This window comes from Pyxicephalus adspersus, chromosome 1 (assembly GCF_032062135.1).
Source record: "Pyxicephalus adspersus chromosome 1, UCB_Pads_2.0, whole genome shotgun sequence".
Taxonomy (NCBI): Eukaryota; Metazoa; Chordata; class Amphibia; order Anura; family Pyxicephalidae; genus Pyxicephalus; species Pyxicephalus adspersus.
In genome coordinates, this window is record NC_092858.1 from 38,900,159 (window position 1) to 38,919,097 (window position 18,939).

The window sequence follows — 18,939 nt, forward strand, 5'->3', positions numbered from 1 at the left end:
TTTAAGAAGTGGACAATGTTGCGTGTGCATCTTTTAAAATATATTTATCTTTTTAATCCTGGTTGATAGGTGGGACATAACCTGTTGATTTTGCCGGGAAACTTGAAAGCTGGTAACTTCATATGTGGGGAAAAAAATGTGAAAAAAAAAAAGTAGCTAGATTTTGCCATTTGCACCTGCTTCACCTCTTTGATCACGGTCTCATCTGTCAAAATTCAAAGAGTAGGTTGTCAGAATACCTTACACATCATGGCTTCCCCTGTAGGTACCCAGGACTAAATGAACTCTCGTGCAGTTATACCATCCCGGCCCTGCCCGCTATACTTGCCTGTTCCGTTCTACCATCTTCCCTTTTCCCCTCCTGGATGTGATCCTTGGCTATGTTGATTGGTTTTGACAGAATGACATGGCTCTGTGGGGGTTGATTAAAATTTTTAAAAGTTGAAGTTAAGTTTTGCTTTAGATCTGTCATTTTAAAGGGAACTTGTCTGCCAGTAAAGGTCCTTCCTAGGGGCTGCTGTTGTCTTTAATAGCTACTCTGAGCTTTTATTCTTATTTTAGGGATGTATCCTGTATCAGAGGAAGCATTAAAGTGTGGTATACAAAGGCAATCTTGTGATAGGATTATTTGTATTCTGTATTATTTTGTGTTGAAGATTTGTGACCAGTGACATTTACAAGTATTTTATAAGCCTGATTAATTCTGTCCTTGTCACCATCATAGTATGGTCTTTTATTCTGCTACCCATCAATGAATACTAGATTGTAAGCTCTTTGGGGCAGGGTCCTCTCCTCCTGTATCACTGTCTGTATTAGTCTGTCATTTGCAATCCCTATTTAATGTACAGCGCTGCGTAATATGTTGGTGCTATATAAATCCTGTTTAATAATAATAATAATAATGAATGAATACTGAGAACAGAAGCAACCACAGAATTTTATGCTAGGAGAGACCTTTCCATCCCCCTAAGATGCTTTCTTTTTCCTTTACTGCTAGGTTCAGTAGAAAACTTTTCTGCATTGAAATGATCAATTAGATGTTCTTGGCTTACATTATATTATTATTAATAAACGGGATTTATATTATGCAGCGCTGTACATTAAATAGGGGTTGCAAATGACAGAGGAATACTGACAGTGACACAGGAGGAGGGGACCCTGCCCCGAAGAGCTTACGGTTCAATTATATGTGAATGTTTGGATAGGAAGTAAAGCACAGTATAATGGGGGGAAAAATGCTGAATTCTGCAGTCTGCTAATATTGGACAGTCTATTATCTTCTGCCATTTGTAGATAGTGAGCTGGGTCTGGCAACCTGTATATCATATCTCTTGTATTTGCAAAGCCTGTTCCGTCATAAGTGCTTAGCAGATTCGTAAGAAGAAATTATGTTCTGCTCACAGAGGATTTATCTCTGAAAACAGCCTGCGGCTTCCCTTTATCTTAAGCAAGAACAAGCTACTGACAGTAATCGAACAATACAGCCTAGTGTCCGAATTCTACCAAAGCTGTCCTTGCAAAAACGCATTTGGTTTATATGTGACAAAAAAAAAAACTAAGTCTTAGAGGAGCCGTTGCCGTGATATGATCAGCCCGATCCAGCTGATAATTGTCATATTACGGTTCCATGTCTGTGCGTGGTTATATCATTAACTTTGTATGGAAACATAATGGCAGTGGGAGGAACTCCCACAACGAAGAGAACTAGTTCATGTCCTTGCCTGTTCTTAGAGAGATGATGGAAGAAGTGACCCCATTGTGTAATCAGTTGGAAAATCTGTAAGAACTAATGAGTTCTGATATGGAAGGTGCTTGTTACTGTATCGCCGCTTTATGTCGTTATTTCTAGACAGCCTGATCTCACACAAACATCTGATGGGCTGTGAAAGTTGGGGACGAGGGGCATTTATGGTCCTCCTTAGATTGATCACACACCACTTCATATGTGCAAGTGTCTGAAACTTTGTAAAATCTTTAAATTCCTGACCCTTTTAAAAGTAAAACTGCATTTTAATACGTGCACATTCTGCATTGTGGGGTAAGAAAAATTGGGGAGAGGAATTTGTGCATTAAGAACTGATCAGCCTTTTATATTTGTGTGTTAATAAACGCCTGTATATAAAATAAAATAAAAAATTAATCAAGCCCTGTGCTGAGGGTCAGTCTCCACTCATCCAGAAGCTAAGAAGGAATGTGAACAAAAACATTCACAAATATTATGTAGACATACTTTACGTGCATGTAAAACTGAACTTTTTGACATTGTATTCTACATCTACATTTAGCCTATTGTTAGTCATATCTATCCGCCATTATTGATTGCAAGATCCTGAAATAAATGGTGGTGTCCTCCAAAAATAGATAAATGGTTTTTTTTTTTAAACGGCTCAACCACAGCCAGGTGTTGCAAGTGCCATCCTCTATGGTGGTTTTCAGCTTTGTAATTGGATGTTTTTTTGACATTGACAGCCATCTCGTTCAGTTTTTTAAAATCCTCCCCAATTTTCAAATTTACAGGGTTTAAAAAAAAAAATATGTTGTGATCAGAATTTTAATTGTAATGTTTAACTCTGTCCACAGGCTAATGGATGTTTGTGCCTCCACCCGGACAGATCGTGAGACTAAAGTGACCCTAGTTTTTGAGCATGTTGATCAGGACCTGAAAACATACCTAGATAAAGTTCCTCCACCTGGATTACCCTTGGAGACAATTAAGGTAACTGTACATAAGATGTTGTAGATTTATAGATTATTCTGTCAGACGATTCTGTTATTATGTGAGCTGGCTTTGCTGACCTCCTATTAGTAATGCTTAATATCTGACTGGTCTAGCTAATAAAAAAGCCTTACAATCTTTGTTAGCTGTTATGTTTTTAGTTATACTTATAATATAGAAAAGAATTGACCTGTTTACAGAGATTCATCTGGTAAAGAGAGTAGGGTGAATTAATGGGCAGTCCATAGCATTTAGTTAAAGTGGAACTAACTCCTCCCCCCCCCCCCCATAAAAAAAAAATCACACACTTGGTGAAAAGGCACCTTAACCCATAGGGGGTTGCCCCCCCCCCCTTTTTTTAAATATAAATACATTTTTTATTTTAAATAAAATTGTTATAACTCAAAATAAAAATTGTGAGTTTAGGTCCGTTTTAAGAACCCCTGTTCATCCATACCCTATTTATAACCTGGAATCTATCCCATTCCCTGCACAACACAAATCTTATGTAACAGTATAGTATAAAATGGTCTAGTCGAACTTTAGTTTCTCTATTAAAAGAAAAGTCGTTATATTAGCTCATGTAGAAAGGAAATCTGGAATAAGGAATTTGGCAGCATTTTCAATGGCTCTTTGTATCTATGTATATGCAAGCCTTGTGTGTATGTAGAATGTGACTTTGTGTGTATTTATTGATGTATACATTCTTGCTTGTTTGGGAACTCTTTAGATCTGCTTTTCTTTCATTTAAATGGCAATGAAACATTCGATAGATTTGTTGACCCGGAAGTTGCACGGCGTGTTCATAGAATGTATATCTGTCTCTTTCCCCTTGATTGAATTTTCATTAGAACAATGAGGGTGACTCATTAGCAGATGAATCCAAGCAGCTGCACATCAGCTGAATGGTGTTTGCTTGGCTGCTGAATTAATATTCCCAAACATGTATTACATTTGGAATGAAGTAATTAGAATGTAATATAAATTCTAGTATAGCTATGCTAATTATGCTTATCACAGTTTTACAACATTTGTTTTACCTAGTCATAGTAAGATTTTCTTTGCAGAAAAAGCAAGGACCTATAAAAGCTTGAGAGCAATAGATATTTTTTACTGGCTGGGTCTCATTTGTAAGGGTGACTATGAGTGTCCCAATAAATAAAGTTGTTGCTCCTGCTTTCAGGCATAGTTGGTGATTTATTGGGCCATTTATCAACTTCTAGGGGTTGAAAATAAGCGTCTTTGGCTGCCGGAAGTGCTTGGAGAATCTCGGTGAGCTGACTACAAAAACTTTTGTCTGCAAGCCACCACAATACTTTCCTCATCTAAGACAATATTAGTATCGAATGTCATGACAAAACAATGAGCATTCTCACTTTATATTCATTCTATTAAAGTGAACCTGTCCCATTTGCCTATTCAAAGGTAATTGGGTTGTTTTTTTGGGAAGCCCACCTCCTCTGCTATTGAAACTTGCTTAACCTTGTACTCTCCCAATCTGCCTTTTTGTCTGCTTGGAGCCCTTAAATGAAGTCCTTTGTCACAGTTAAGCTACGTACACACTTCCAATTATTATCGTTGGAAAACGAACGACGAACGATCCTGCACGATATCTACGAACGATCGTATAGCACCGATCCTGCACATAGAGATAACGACACGATCGTTCGTAGATATTGTACACACAATAGATACGATCGTTTGAGCGATAGAGGAACTATGTGCACGACAGGAAAGTGAACGAACGTTCATTCATTACGCATGCTTAGATCATGGACGATCAACGAACGACCGTACACACGAACGATGTTCAACGATCGTCGTCCAATCCGATCCGCCGGTCCGGTCGTTCGTTTCCAACGACTTTCCTCGTTCGTTGGCGTCGTTGGTTACTTTTTTACGAACGATTTTTTGCCCAATCGATCGTTCGTCATTCGTTTTGAACGATAAAAATTGGAAGTGTGTACGCACCTTAAAGGTTAGCGTGATTAGCATGTCAGCCCCCTAGCACAGATTGTTTGGCCAAGCTTTTCCCCCCTAGATAACTTTGTAGCTGCTATGGGAATAGTGAAGGGGAATGCTATAGGGTATCATTTGAGTGAAAGCTTTGGGGCTGCTGACATAAATCCAAGAAGGTGGCATCCAGTCTTTTGAATGCCTACTCCTAGGATTCTTTACAGGTAAAAAAGCAAAGAAAGTGTGTTTTTTTTTTTTTTTTTTTTTATAAACAAGGTCAAATTTCCTAGGTCTTAATATTTGGTGTCGGTGGAGATCCTAAGCCAGAAATGAGTATATTGATTCTAATGTCTAATGAGGACACAGCCATAAAACATTGGTGAAGTGTAGAAGGATTTGATTCTCTGATTTAAACTAATCTTCTGTGTTTGTACATGTAGTAAACTGGGTGGGAGAACAGAAGATTTCTCCCTTACAGGGAACCTAGACAGCAGAAATACCTTACATACATTTTAAACCTTTCCACTAAAGCAAGGAACAAAACTAGAGAAACAGTGACGATATGGTCTTTGCTATACATCCGGTATAATTTTTCAGTCTTAATCTTGGATATCAGAACTCACAATATTAACATAAAGGCTTATATGGACAAGCGTCCTGTTCACAGTCCTGGATATTGTCCTCTGACTTTATGCAATGTGGAAGCTTCTCCATAGAGTTGAAAACTCCAGGCAGCACAAGGAAGTTTTGATACAAAATCTGAAAGTGGACCACTGAGGTATATATAAGTAATGCAGGCTCTACATGATTGGGGGAAAATGGGCAACAATATAAAGTAAAAAAAAACTTTGTTGGCTCCTTTTGCCAAAGGGTAAAGAGTAAGATTGTAAGCTCTTCTGGGCAGGGTCCTCTCCTCCTGTGTCACTATCTGGATCTGTCTGTCATTTGCAACCCCTATTTAATGTACAGAGCTGCGTATTATGTTGGCGCTATGTAAATACTGTTTAATAATAAAGAGTTTGGCTGCAGCAGAAGTGACGTTGAACTTACTAGAAAATTATAGCAAACCCTGAAAAGTTGAAACCAATAACTGGTGAAATGAATAGCTGTGATTATTTTATTTACAATGGTACCTGATATCAGGTGTGATATATTGGGCAGCAAATTAGGTCCATTGCTGAAGGACCAGTCCTAATTTTCAGCGATTCCTAGGCTGGTTAGAAGTAAAGACATTATTAGTTATGTTATTAGAAAATACTAATATATATATATATATATATATATATATATATATATATATATATATATATATATATATATATATATATATATATATAAAATGTGTGTATGTGCTCTAGTATATCATACATGAGACACATATTATACTAACTTTATTCTTTGTTCCATTAGGATCTAATGAGACAATTTCTCTCTGGCCTTGAATTCCTTCATTTGAACTGTATTGTGCATCGTGATCTTAAACCAGAAAACATTCTGGTGACCAGCTGTGGACAGGTCAAACTCGCAGATTTTGGCCTTGCACGAATCTACAGCTGTCAGATGGCCCTCACCCCTGTGGTAAGTGTTTACTTCAAATGTTCTGTGACATAGTATTGTGTTTAGAAGGTAAGGATATCATTGAACATGCAGCTTCACAGTAAAATTATATAAGCCAGTATTAGTCATAATTATAAAATCATAAATAGAGATAGACAAAAGTTAACAATTATATAAATTTGGAGGATCACTTATAAATATATACCAATTTATGACTTTTTTTGGGGTGTATTCTTAAGCCCGAATAGCTTTAGTAGGAGTAGCTACACCCACATAACCAGGGCTTCGGAAATGTTGCATACAGTTTACAGATATGTGAGTTTTCATAAGTGTAGGCACTTTGGCTTTTATCTTTCTTGTTTCATTGTCTAGCAATGTATTGACCTGGTGCAAAAATGCAACTAGTGAAGTATAAAATAAAAATAAATATTCTGAACTTATTCAGGCCCTTGTATTTTTAGAAATAAGTCCAGCAGGTGTGTCTGGTTCCATATTGGTATACGTAATGGTTTACTTAAAAAAACACAACATTATGATGCACCAGCTTTGTTCTGATCACCAAAACAGCAAATTACAGGGAATAAAAAAATGTTAGTGTTTACATTGTAGAGATTTCCCTCATTACTTTTAAAAGTAACTAAAAGTAAAGACATCCCCAAATGAACAACTAGAAACAAAGCTATTCTCTACTGTACCCGTAACTTAAAATAAACTTTTTAGCCATGCGTACACATTAAAACAAAGGTTTATATATACAGGGCTTCTTGCAAAATAAGAATATAGGAAATAAAAAAAAGTTTTGTGTTTTCCCCTTGGTTCCAGTCCGTTATGGAGAATACATGTTCAGAATAATAGTATGATGTAAAAAGCTTTTTTAACTGTTCAGTAATTTTAGAACAGGGGGTGTCAAGCTCTGGCCCCAAACGGGTTTTTTTGGCCCCCAAAGGAATCCTAAATATGAACTGCAGCTGGCCCGCCGCTGCATTAAAATAGTGCCACTACTACAATTCCCGGCATCACTCGTGTCAGTAGACCAGTGGGCTCTCTACCTATGCGTGCCCCACATTGAACTGTTTTATAGACACAAAGAATGCCAGGAATTTTAGTAGCGGCGCTATTTCAATGAAGAGGGAGTTTCAGCGGCAGGCCACTTTTAAGATTTAGCTCGGCATTGGCCGTGTCTGGCATTTCTAGCACTCCCCCTCAGCTGCACTTTTCCTTGCTAAGCATGGTGGCTCAGAGGTAGCTCTCTTGCCTTTGCAGCGCTAGGTCCCAGGTTTCAATCTCGGCCAGGACACTATATGCATGGAGTTTGCAGGTTCTCCCTGTGTCTGCGGGGGTTTCCTCCGGGTACTCTGGTTTTCCCCCACATCCCAAAAACATGCAGTTAGGTTAATTGGCTACCCCTCAAAAATTGACCTTAGACTACAATAATGACTTATGACTATGGTAGGGACATTAGATTGTGAGCTCCTTTGAGGGACAATTAGTGACATGACTATGGACTTTGTACAGCGGTGTGTAATATGATGGCGCTATATAAATACTGTGTAAGAATAATAATATTGTTAAGCCTGTGCAAAAAGGTTACCATTGAAATTTAACTCGGAAGGCTACAAATGGATAAGGACCACCCATATATAATAATTGGGATTTTATTTGCTGTGCATCTTCAAGCAGCAAAATTTGCATGGGCCCAAAGGTCTACAAGGGAGAATGATCTCATTTCCCAGTTCATGTGGATGTCGTTTATAACCTAAACCTATTTTGCATAACATGATCCTGTGAAAGCATTAATTGCTCTGTTGCAAAATAGTTTGGGGATTTTTACACTTATAAACAGTTTGTTAGATTTCATCATAAGCTTTCAAAGTCAATTTGGCTGGATTTTATCCACCCACATACTTTTCTTTAGCATAGTTTTTGTTCAAGAGAGCTTGGGGGAGGGGAGTTATTTCATATACTTTTTTTTTTTTTTTTTTCTCAGATGTGCTGGATTTTTTTATTTGTTGTTGTTGTTACAAATAATACTGCATTAAAAATTGTAAAGTCTGATGTTCTTCCACATTCTTTGTAGAAGGATGTATATATTTTTAATTATTAAAAGTACTATTTTTCTATTTAGCAGTTTAAAATCTCTGCACTTCTCCAAGAAAAGGTGTCAGCACATTGCCTTTACATGCAAATCAGTCCAAGGACCTGTGCTGACAGGTTTTTGGACAATGCTGATAGTAAAATGTACCTTGTGCATACAGGTGTACTCTGTTTGCATTTGGGGATTAGCTTGATATGCTTCTGAAATTATTTAAGGTTCATTGACAGGTGTTTCTGACTTTAAGCTGCTTTTGCACTTGTATAGTGATAATGCAGTTTCACACTAACAAAGTCCATTGAGACGTTCCCATTGGTCCCAACTGTGCTGGAATGCACTCTTGCAATATTCAGGATAAAACTGTTTTAATTGCTCATCAAAATGTTTTTGTGTTTTGGGAGAAAACTCGAGCAAACATGGGGTGAAAGCACAAACTTCATATAGACTGTATAGCAGGCGCTATAAAACCAGAAACCAAAGTTTTTAGTGTTCTGTATTTACTTTTTTCCTGTCCAGAGTGGAGCTTTATTTTAGGCTTTACTGAAAAGGTGTTTTGTTATCCGAGCACTATAGCTTATATTCCCTACATCAAGAAACTTGGGGAAAAAAATCATTTTAGGTCCCTTAGCTGGTCAGATGTCTTCATACTTATTGTTGGGTGACACAAATACTAGTAGTGCCAAACATCCCACTTGAGTCCTAAAGCTCAAAAGTAGCATATAAAATCTTTACAGCATAATGATGTGACTCACCTCATGGAAACCCTAACTTTGGGTCCCGGATAAACTCCAACAAACGGATTTAGAAAGGAGCATCAAATTGCTTTATGAAAAAGTCTACAATTTATTGTCCCAACAGCCACAAGTACAACCAATGTCTTTTGCAGTCCAAAAGCACTCCCCCCCCCCCCCCCCCCCTTCATCATGGCTCATTAGTAATGTATAGACTCTAAATGAGTACAGGGAGGGTTACTTTTGAAAGTTCCCTGTACAATATGTCTAGTTAAAGAGGTACATCAATGTAGCAGCAAACCTGTAGCAGAATAGTTAAAATTCCTGGCCTATTGACTCGCTAGACGTCTTCTCGCCCATAATTGTCAGGGAGACATCTGACCACCTATGGCTAGTATAAGAGTTATTGGCAGTGGAATATGTTAACTGATCAGTTTCCCTTGTATCCTGGCCACCTCAAGCCTTTTCTGTTATATTAGATATCGTCTCACTTTGAACTGATGGTGACTTATGCCGTGCACATTGCACCGCACTCTCTTCTGCACTTCTGCATGGAACAAAGAATCAAGCCATAATATTATAACTATTGTGGTGTAGATAGCTGATTCAAGCTGAACCCCTGGATATACATCTTGTCTAAAAACAAGGTGGATGTGTATTCTCATCTGTGTCTTTGTGCTTTGTACGTTTTCTCCAGAATTGTCTAGTAATAGTAATTTGTATGTATCCAGAAATTTCTGTAATGAAGACTGGTCACTACTTCTCCCCCCCAACCAGTCACCACGACTGGTTGTGTATCTGCCCGTCTTTGAGTTGTCCACAGGAATCCTGAGATGGGGATTGCACAGTCCCTCCCACAGCTCTGCTTTCCTTTTATCACTTTGTAACCCCACTGTGTGTAAATTTGCCTTGGTATCCCATCCTCAATATTGCAGAATGTTTGGACTGGTTGTCACCAGAAATGGATTCGGGAATAAATCAGAGCACATGTTTAAGGAACCATTCTCTAAGATTTGAAACTCCCCTTACTTTCTAGAGATTTCTATTTACTTTCTGTTCAAACCGGGAAAAGCCAGGAAAAAACCTGACAGATTTTATCTGCCACTTCAATGCCACATCACACATAAAGAAGAATAATTCATTATTAGGTTACAGTATTCTATTGAATAATCTAGATGCCGCTATATGTTCCCTTTCTTTTAATTGAGGTAATACTTACTAAGTTTAATACTGCGTCATAGCAGTGTGCTCAGATCTCATCTTTGCAGGAGCACACGCATAATTGCTCAGCATTATGAGTCACATTAGACACTTAAGCACTGTTTGTGTTTTAGGTACTTTTTTTACTTGTAGAAATCCTAATAATAAGCAAGCTGTATTCCTGGTTATAGTGTTTCTTTTGGAATAGCTGCTGTATCTGAATTCTGAGTTTTGCTCTAATACGTCTCTCCCATCTGGTGCCTCTCTCTGCTCTGTTACCTCTCCCAGTATGTGCCTCTGTGTATAAATACCAGACACTCAATTTCTCTTTTCAAGGTGTTTTTATGACGAATTAAAGGAAACTGACATTCATTCTGAACAGGTCTTTTTAAAAAAAAAAATGTATATGCAAATGTGATCAGCAGCAAATGTAATCATAGGGTTCTGATGGTTTAATATCTTATTTATTTATAATGTTACATGTGCACAGGACAGCCATATTTGCCCATGGCAGACTTTTCTGCTTCTAGAGTGCCAGTAATATACACTACGAGAACATACCAGGCTAGTCATTTTCCTGTGTCCCCCAATGGGGCACATGCATGCTAATGAACATTTTACCTCTTTAAACACTGTAATTTTATTCAAATTAAAATATAAAAGCTAAATAAATAAAAAAAAATCAGCTATATTTGACTTGCTTCAGTGACCGTTTAAACACCTCTCAATAAAATCTGTTGCATCTAACAATTTAACGTGTGTATATAAACCCTAATGTTTAAATAAATAGAAAACTTTGCAGCAGACTCGCATTAAAACAACTTGCTTAAGAAAACTGTATATACAATGAGCCATGAGGCTAAACGTGTACAAACTGTTTTTGGGTTGCAACGCATTAAATTTCCACACAAATTGTTTTTTGGCTTTGGACAGTGGTCAAAGCGTGCCTTCTATGAAAATACAAGATCAAATCCAGTTTTAGCTCAAAACCTCTTAAATAAAAAGTTTAACCGTTTAAAAAAATGTAAAAACCCCAGACCTTGCACCCTGGTTCCTGTGGACATTATTGACAATACCTGGCCTTCTACAAGTATCCTCTAAAATCGGGTAAAAATGTGCATTTTCTCTTGAGAGTTTGGATCCTGACATTTCCCAGGTTCCCGAAGTAAAGCCCAGTGCTTTCACTGTTATTTCAATGAAACAGAAACCAGAGTGTAAGGGTACTGTATTTCTAATATTTGATGTGTGTTTGTTATTTAGCTCAGGGGATAGAGAAGTGTGCAACAAAAGTGGGCAGTGTATTTTCATGTGGGGTCCACCTAAGGAAATGATAAGTGAGGTAAAAGTTTGTCATGTCTGAAAATGTGTATTCACTACAATTGTGCAGTCTCTAATTGTGCTTGACAGTAAAGGAAACTGAAACAAATTCTTAAACTGCGTCCTTTTAAATGTGCACTGTGACACTGAAATCACAAACCTAAAGTATTGCTTCCGCAATCTACCCAGCTGTATGACTTCTTAGAAGGATCACCATCTGATCACAAAATAGTCCCCTATTCCTAAGCCAGAAAATTAAAACGAGTCATCTTCGAGCTAAATACACAAGCATCAGTTCATTAAGCCATTATTTATCGTTTTGTTCCACTGAACGCCCGAAGGATCTAAAATGGATATGGATACATTTTAGTAAAGCCAGACCCGTGGACCATGGCTCCCGTACGGATCGCAGACTCAGACCTCCAATGGGAGAGTGGGCAGGTTCTGGCATTATGACGTCACTCAGGGCAAAGTTTCTTCCCCTTTGAGTGACACGCGGCTCTGGAATGCGCATGTGCCGTTCGGAGTCCGTAGATTCAGTGATCCACGAGCTGCAAAAGTTTGGGGACCACTCCTGTGGAGCCTTTAGATAGTCATGTTGGCAGCAATTGCACTTTTGGGGTTGGAAATTGAGGGTCATCTACTTTCAGATGTTGCAGCTTTCGGACTCCTCACATGGCCATAAAAAAAGGCAAATAGGCAGATTTTTTTTTCCAGCTTATTGCATTATAGGTTTTCTGTGCATTTTCCTGGTAATCAGATCATCAATTTATCATTTACAGGTGGTGACTTTGTGGTATCGTGCCCCAGAAGTATTACTCCAGTCTACATATGCTACACCAGTGGACATTTGGAGTGTAGGTTGTATATTTGCAGAGATGTTCAGGAGGAAGTGAGTATACTTTTATCTTCCAGGATTAATTCATTTGTTTTCCAGTGAAATAAAATACAAATGGCTCTGTACATCTGCAGGAGTACCTCATCCTTACAAGCTGCATTTTTCTTACACAACAAACGTTACCAACAGATGTCTGTGAGATGCCTGGAATTTTTTGCTTTGCATATTATAATATTTTCAGTTCAATGAATGTGAGATCGCACATGACCACATCAGTTAGAAAAAATAACACACACACTTTCTGTTTACTGCTTGTTCTGCTTCCCAACCTTTAGAATCAAAGATTGCAACCTTGAGAATCAAAGAAATCTTACCCCCAGCCTGTGCAAACATTGTTTATTCTGTTAAGCTGACCATGCACCTTTACACTACATCTTCCATTCTAAATAGTCCATTCGGTGTATATCCAGTCAAGCTGGCCCTTGTGCTGGAACACCAACCAAAATGCTTGATTTGTTTTTGATAGTGTAAAATCCTTTATTGGATAATTTTTTAGGCCTCCTCCCCTATTGGGTAGATTTACCACTAACTCTGGGATCATGAAGTGAGAAAGGGGGCGAAGGTAAAGCTGAAATATGTTGGGGACATCCTTTCCAGTAGAGATATGATAGACAATAAAAATCTGATATTACTTCTATTCTTTCTTCATATTCAGCAAAACATGGAGCTGAACTACAATAAAATTGATTAGGTAAACATTATTGCTGATTACTTGTAAGTAGAAGTTCAGCTCTAGGTGAACTTCTGTTTTAGTTGTGGTTTAAAATACATCAGTGTATGGGCTGAGACTTCCTTCACGCACACAGCTGGATTCTTCATTTAAAGGACAGCTATAGTAAGGAAGTATGGTGGCTGCCATTGAGGGCATCTTTGAAAATACTAGTTTAGGCTTTTAAATCAGGGGTTACTGTAATTTACAGGTCACTGGCATTGAGCAACAATGCAGATCAGGAGTTCTAACTTTCCTGATCTGACACATTTCTTTTTAGTCATTTTCTCAAAATAGTGAAGCCAGAAACAGGCTGACAACCAGCACTTGCTAAACACGGGCCACAATGTTTGTTCATCTTGGTACAAATTTCCCTATAATTTTAAGGGTTCCAGCATTGTCAAAGGTTTGGACTGAGAGAATAGAAATGACGTTTGTGACATTTCCCCGTGCACACCTTCGATTCTGTCTCTAGCCTAATCACTGCTATTTCAGAGTAGATTTCAGCAGTTCTTGTATCCATTAGCTGCTGTATAAAGTTGTATTGGCCCTTTCTATTCAACTGGCTACGCTGAAATAAATACACCGGGTTAGCAATGGCACGTTATATTAAAGTGCTAATATTTTTATTTGTAAAAAACATAAATAGGTCACCTCTTTACATATGCTAAATATTTTAGTGAGAAGATCCTCTTCTATGCGTTTCCATTCTCACTTTGGCATTATCCCTAATATGAGATAAATGTCTAGCATGGAAATAGTTTACCCCGTGTTACCACAGCACCAAAGATGTCCAAATGTATGAGCCAGCCACAAAGATCTCCTAACTGGGGACACATTTAAGGTTTGTTTTGTTCTCATTTTAAATAGGCCTGTTTTCACAGTTCTTTTTGTTTGTTATAGACCTCTGTTCTGTGGAAATTCGGAAGCTGACCAGCTTTGCAAGATTTTTGAGTAAGTTGACTTATGTAACCTCTGGAAAACAGGAACAGTGTTTTGTGCTCTACCTCATTACATTTAAAAAGGGCTTGTGAAACATTCGGCTAATGAATAATTTCAATATTTAAATGCCTATTAGAAAAGTATCCTCTTAACAGCCATGTAGCAAGGCAATTTCCCAATATTTCTTTAGTCTTCAAGGAAAGTCTCAATCTGTCCAGTTGAACATGTTGATACAAAAGAGATAAAGGTGTTTATGTATGTACTACATAGTACTGTGTAGTAAATGCAGTATGCAGGTATAGCAACCCATCAGGATTTATATTTTACTGACCTGTCTTTAAAAACTTGGAGAAGCTTACATGCATCATTTGGCTGTTTACCGTCAGATCAGGGAATGTTCAAGACAAATTGAACCTTCAGTTTAAATAAACCATTCCAAGAGCATCAAGACAAAAATGTTCATTGTCTTACAGTTTACTGTCTAAAACATCTTCTGGAATTTGTTTGTTATTTGCAACCCCTAGTTAATATTCAGCGCTGTGTAATATGTAGGCGCTATATAAATCCTGTTTAATAATATTAGCAATGACCTTTGGACAGACGAGATTAAACCAGGTATATTGGGCCATAATGTATATTGCCACAGTGGGCAAAACCGAACACAGCACATTTGGACTTGTCTAACAGTCACAGGACCTGGGTACCCTAGTCGTTGGTTTGACTATAAACTCCCCTGTATACCAGAGTATTCTGGAGTGTAATTTCAGGCCATCTGTACAAAAGCTAAAGCCTGGCTGAAACTGGTTCATGTGATCCCAAGCACACCAAATCTACAACAGAATGTCTAAATGAAAATGATCTGGCTGTTGCAATGATTCAGTCTATGGTATAATCCAGATCTCAGCCCAAATAAAATGCTGTGGTTGCACCATAAGACCTATAGAGACAGGGCTGTCCTTATTGTGGACACTTGCTCTAAGAATTTTGTCTTTGCCTAGTAAATAGGATAGAAAATATTTTTGTTGCTGTGGATTTATTACCTTACACAGGTATTTTCACCTGCAGCTATGAGTACTGTATCCACTGACACTGCCTGCAGCTGCTGGCAGTCCGGTGTTGAAGCACCACTATTGCTGGGAGCCAGAGCAAGTATAAAAAAAAGCAGAGGCAACTTTGCGCAAGAGTCTTGTTTTTTTTTTTTTTTTTCCCCCCTCTTAATAAAGAATTTTGTTATAAAGTCACTTACCATAAGTCTTGTTTATACAGTATGATTGGTCTACCATCGGAAGAGGAGTGGCCCGAAGATGTCACATTGCCACGTTCAGCTTTTTCACCCCGGAGTCAGCAGCCAGTAGAGAAGTTTGTCCCTGAAATTGATGCAACTGGTGCCCAGCTTTTGCTGGTATGTATCATTTATTAGTACATAGTGAGGGTCATTAAAACGGTTTTAAAAAGGGCCTGTTAAAAAGTAGCTGCTGTGTGTTGATGTTATGGACATTTTTGGGCTCACTACACACTTCAGTACTTCTATAATGCTAATATTATGATTAATAATAAGTACTAAATACTTCTAATACGAAGTGATATTTCCTTTGTTATAAGTGGGTTCTTGTATGCTCTTCCTTGCTGACTTCTCGTCTGAGATTGTAGTCCGTGATTTCTAGCATGGATAACCCCCCATTTCTTGAAAAGATATGACAGAGGCAGTGAGGGAAAGATCTCCACAGTGGAGTCACAGAAATAAATACCCGACTATGTATTTCTGCCTTACTTTAAAACCAAACTTCAGAAACTTTGTTAAAGTTTTGGATAAAGTGGCGCTTTCTTCCAAGGTCACGATCCCAGCAATGTATTCTTGCCCATCCACGCTCCCAGACTGTCTCAGGTCTGCGTGGGAACCCTTGCTCTTTTGCTGTAGTATGGCAAAGCGTTTTAGATATGGGAAAACTTACAAGTGGCCAGTTGATAGGCCTGAACACAGTCACATGGGGAAAATAACATCCTCCCAGGTAAATCCAACACCATCAGGCACCAGAACATGCTCATGGTGGATACCTGCATTGGTGCAAATTACTGAGTATACCTTGCCTGGGAGAATTGCTCTGATTGGGCAGGTAGCAATATTAAAACTTTAAAGCGCACTAAGGGATTAGTGACTTTTGTATGCTCCAGGTTTCCTGCAGAGAAATTGTAGTCCTTAAAGGGTTGTGTAAATATGTGCTTAATGGAGGTGTTGTGTGTTTTGAAGAGCTGGAACCTAAGAACAACTGAGCACTAAGGAATCTATGCTGAATGTTCCAGGAATTGCAATCAATATTCCAGATAGTAATTGTAAAACTTGAGAACTCCTTCTATATGATGAGAAGGGTATATAAGACTAAGAGGGCGTTACATCTTTTCTCTTACAATGCAACCAAAGCAAGTGCATTTTTCTTTTTTGAAAGATCAGTTTAAATGTAATGAAAAGGAGATTTCTAAACAGTTGGATAGTTAGGCTGATGTCCGGTGACAAATCCTTCTCATTGTCTCATAGTGAGCAGTCTGTGTTCAGAGCAATCCCAATTAGACTAAGAGGTTGCTTCACCTTGGTAGTTCTGCTAAATAAGTGGCAGAATAATCTGCCCTGTCATCATTCTTATTGTTTTAATTAAGAAAACGTTTACTTTTTCTTCTGTACCACCAGTAGGATGTCAGTCACTAAACCTTTGGCCATCTCAGTAGTGTGGTACTGGTATATCTCGCCTGTACTGGTCACACAATACTACTGCTGGTCTAAAGTCAGGTACATAATAGGCTAAGACACTGTAGTCCTGCCTTTCTCAAACTTTTTACCATGGGGGAAACCGTTGAATTAACTTTTAGGGATTCCTTAACAATAATACAATATCCACAGCTCAAATTGGCTTTATGGTCATTCTTCATGGAATTCCCACCTTCAGCAGAAAATTAAGGCGTACTTAAACTTTGAGTCTGTTATGCGTTTGGGCATCTAAATTATTCAAAAGTGCCTACATCAGTTAGCAGTTTACCTTGTTTATCTATACAGGATAAGCTTCATTGCAAAGCCATTTGATGGGTACCAAGTACACAATCAAATCTTTACATTCTCCTTTTTTGTGTTTTCTTTTTAGGAAATGCTGACGTTTAACCCTCAGAGACGCATCTCGGCATCACAAGCGCTGCTTCACCCCTTCTTTTCAGAGGAGAGTGAAACCTGCTCCAAAACAGATGCCCACCCCCATGTACATGCCACAACAGATAAATGAAACCAGCAGTCACGCTCTAGATATTGGATTATATCAAGTTTTTTTTTTTTTTTTTTTTTTTCCCCGGAACTTACTTTACATAGAAAAAAAAATCAGAGAGAGTTTGGGATACTGCCTTAATTGTGTATTTCATTGGAAACTATTGACATTCTCAGATTTTGAGAAATCTATACTTTTGACTTTAACAGAAGGAAGGAAACACACTGCCATTTACTTCTACCACTGCCAAAAACTGAATGTAAACATTTCTGCCCTTTGTCATTGCCATGCTGGGCCTGACACTACACAACGTAATGCTGAGTACATGGTCTTCTGACATAAGCTTAAGTCGTGTTTTTTTTTTGAGTGTTATAGTGCCAGCAAAATACAAATGCCTGAGGCATATTTTTGCAGAGTGAAAATCCATTCTGAGCCTAATGCATTTGTAATGACACCTTTCCAAAAGCACATTATGTTGGACATAGATTATGTTTCTTGATGCTGGACTGGAAGGACAAGAATAGCCTAATGTGAACTGAACTATTCTGCCATATTTATTTATGAGTCCTATAGCAGTCCTGTCCTTTTTGTTTCAGATCTTAACTCTGGCTGGGAGTTGAACATATCCCAGACTCTGCTGCAGGCTTAAGCCTCTCCTTGGAAGTAGTTTCTGGAAAGAAAGCCTTTCACCTTAGTCTGAATCTTCCATGAGGCCTCCTCCCAGTAATGGCTTTATTATTGGGTGCCAGTTGGAGCTCCACATAGTATATTCACATAAAATTCTTAACAGCCAGAACTGTTTTCTTTTTTTTTTTTACAGATGGCATATCCTTTACTAATCGCAGATTATGAGCATTTGTCATTTTTATCTATATTTAATTTACTGTTTTATACCATGTGTTGTCAGTCATCGGATTTGCCCTCTCACTATAATGAGTTTGTAATATTCACTTCATCATATGGAGTATGTTCTTTTTAACAGAGTTACTATTTTTCACAAATGAACTTTATTATTCTTACATCATCCTTTAGTAATCTTAGTATTTATTCCAGGATTCTGTTTAACTTTATAAATGTAAAGGTTTTATACAGTTGTCCTCTACGAATGTACCAATACAAGTCTTTTGTGGACGTTGAGTTTTGGTTCAGTTCATCAAATCAGACATGGAAAAAATGAAGTTATTGTCTGTACTATACAAAGGGTTTATTTCCTTCCATTACAGCAAATTTTGTCAACCTACTGTCTTAGTAGCCATACAGGATTTTATAACATTTCTGAAGGTTTGCATTTATCCAGCTTATGGTATAGGTAGTCACTTTTAAGTATATTTGTTTTGTAGAGTTAAATGTTTCACCACTTTTCCAAATTCAAGAAAAATGGCAAAGAAGTCTAAATCTTATTTTTACTTTATTGAAAAAGTCAGATGTCATTAATATAAGGTAATGGAGCAACCAGTGTTCCTCAACCTAGACATGGGGGGACCCTGAAATAACTTTCAGGTCTTTAGGGATACATTAATTAGCATGGTGATCGGTGGGAAGAATGACACTGCTCATTATTCAAGGAACCTCTGGC

General features: G+C 38.0%; 1 protein-coding gene across 1 annotated transcript in view; it reads left to right on the plus strand.

Annotated features, from left to right (window-relative positions):
• Positions 1–18,494, plus strand: part of CDK4 (cyclin dependent kinase 4) — a 33,780-nt gene extending 15,286 nt beyond the window's left edge. Inside the window, exons 3-8 of the mRNA XM_072407168.1 lie at positions 2,581–2,716; positions 6,083–6,250; positions 12,352–12,461; positions 14,080–14,130; positions 15,385–15,520; positions 17,250–18,494. Coding sequence (XP_072263269.1) covers positions 2,581–2,716; positions 6,083–6,250; positions 12,352–12,461; positions 14,080–14,130; positions 15,385–15,520; positions 17,250–17,384 — 736 coding nt within the window. The 3' untranslated portion in view covers positions 17,385–18,494. The remainder of the gene's footprint in view (positions 1–2,580; positions 2,717–6,082; positions 6,251–12,351; positions 12,462–14,079; positions 14,131–15,384; positions 15,521–17,249) is intronic.
• The last annotated feature ends 445 nt before the right edge of the window (positions 18,495–18,939 follow it).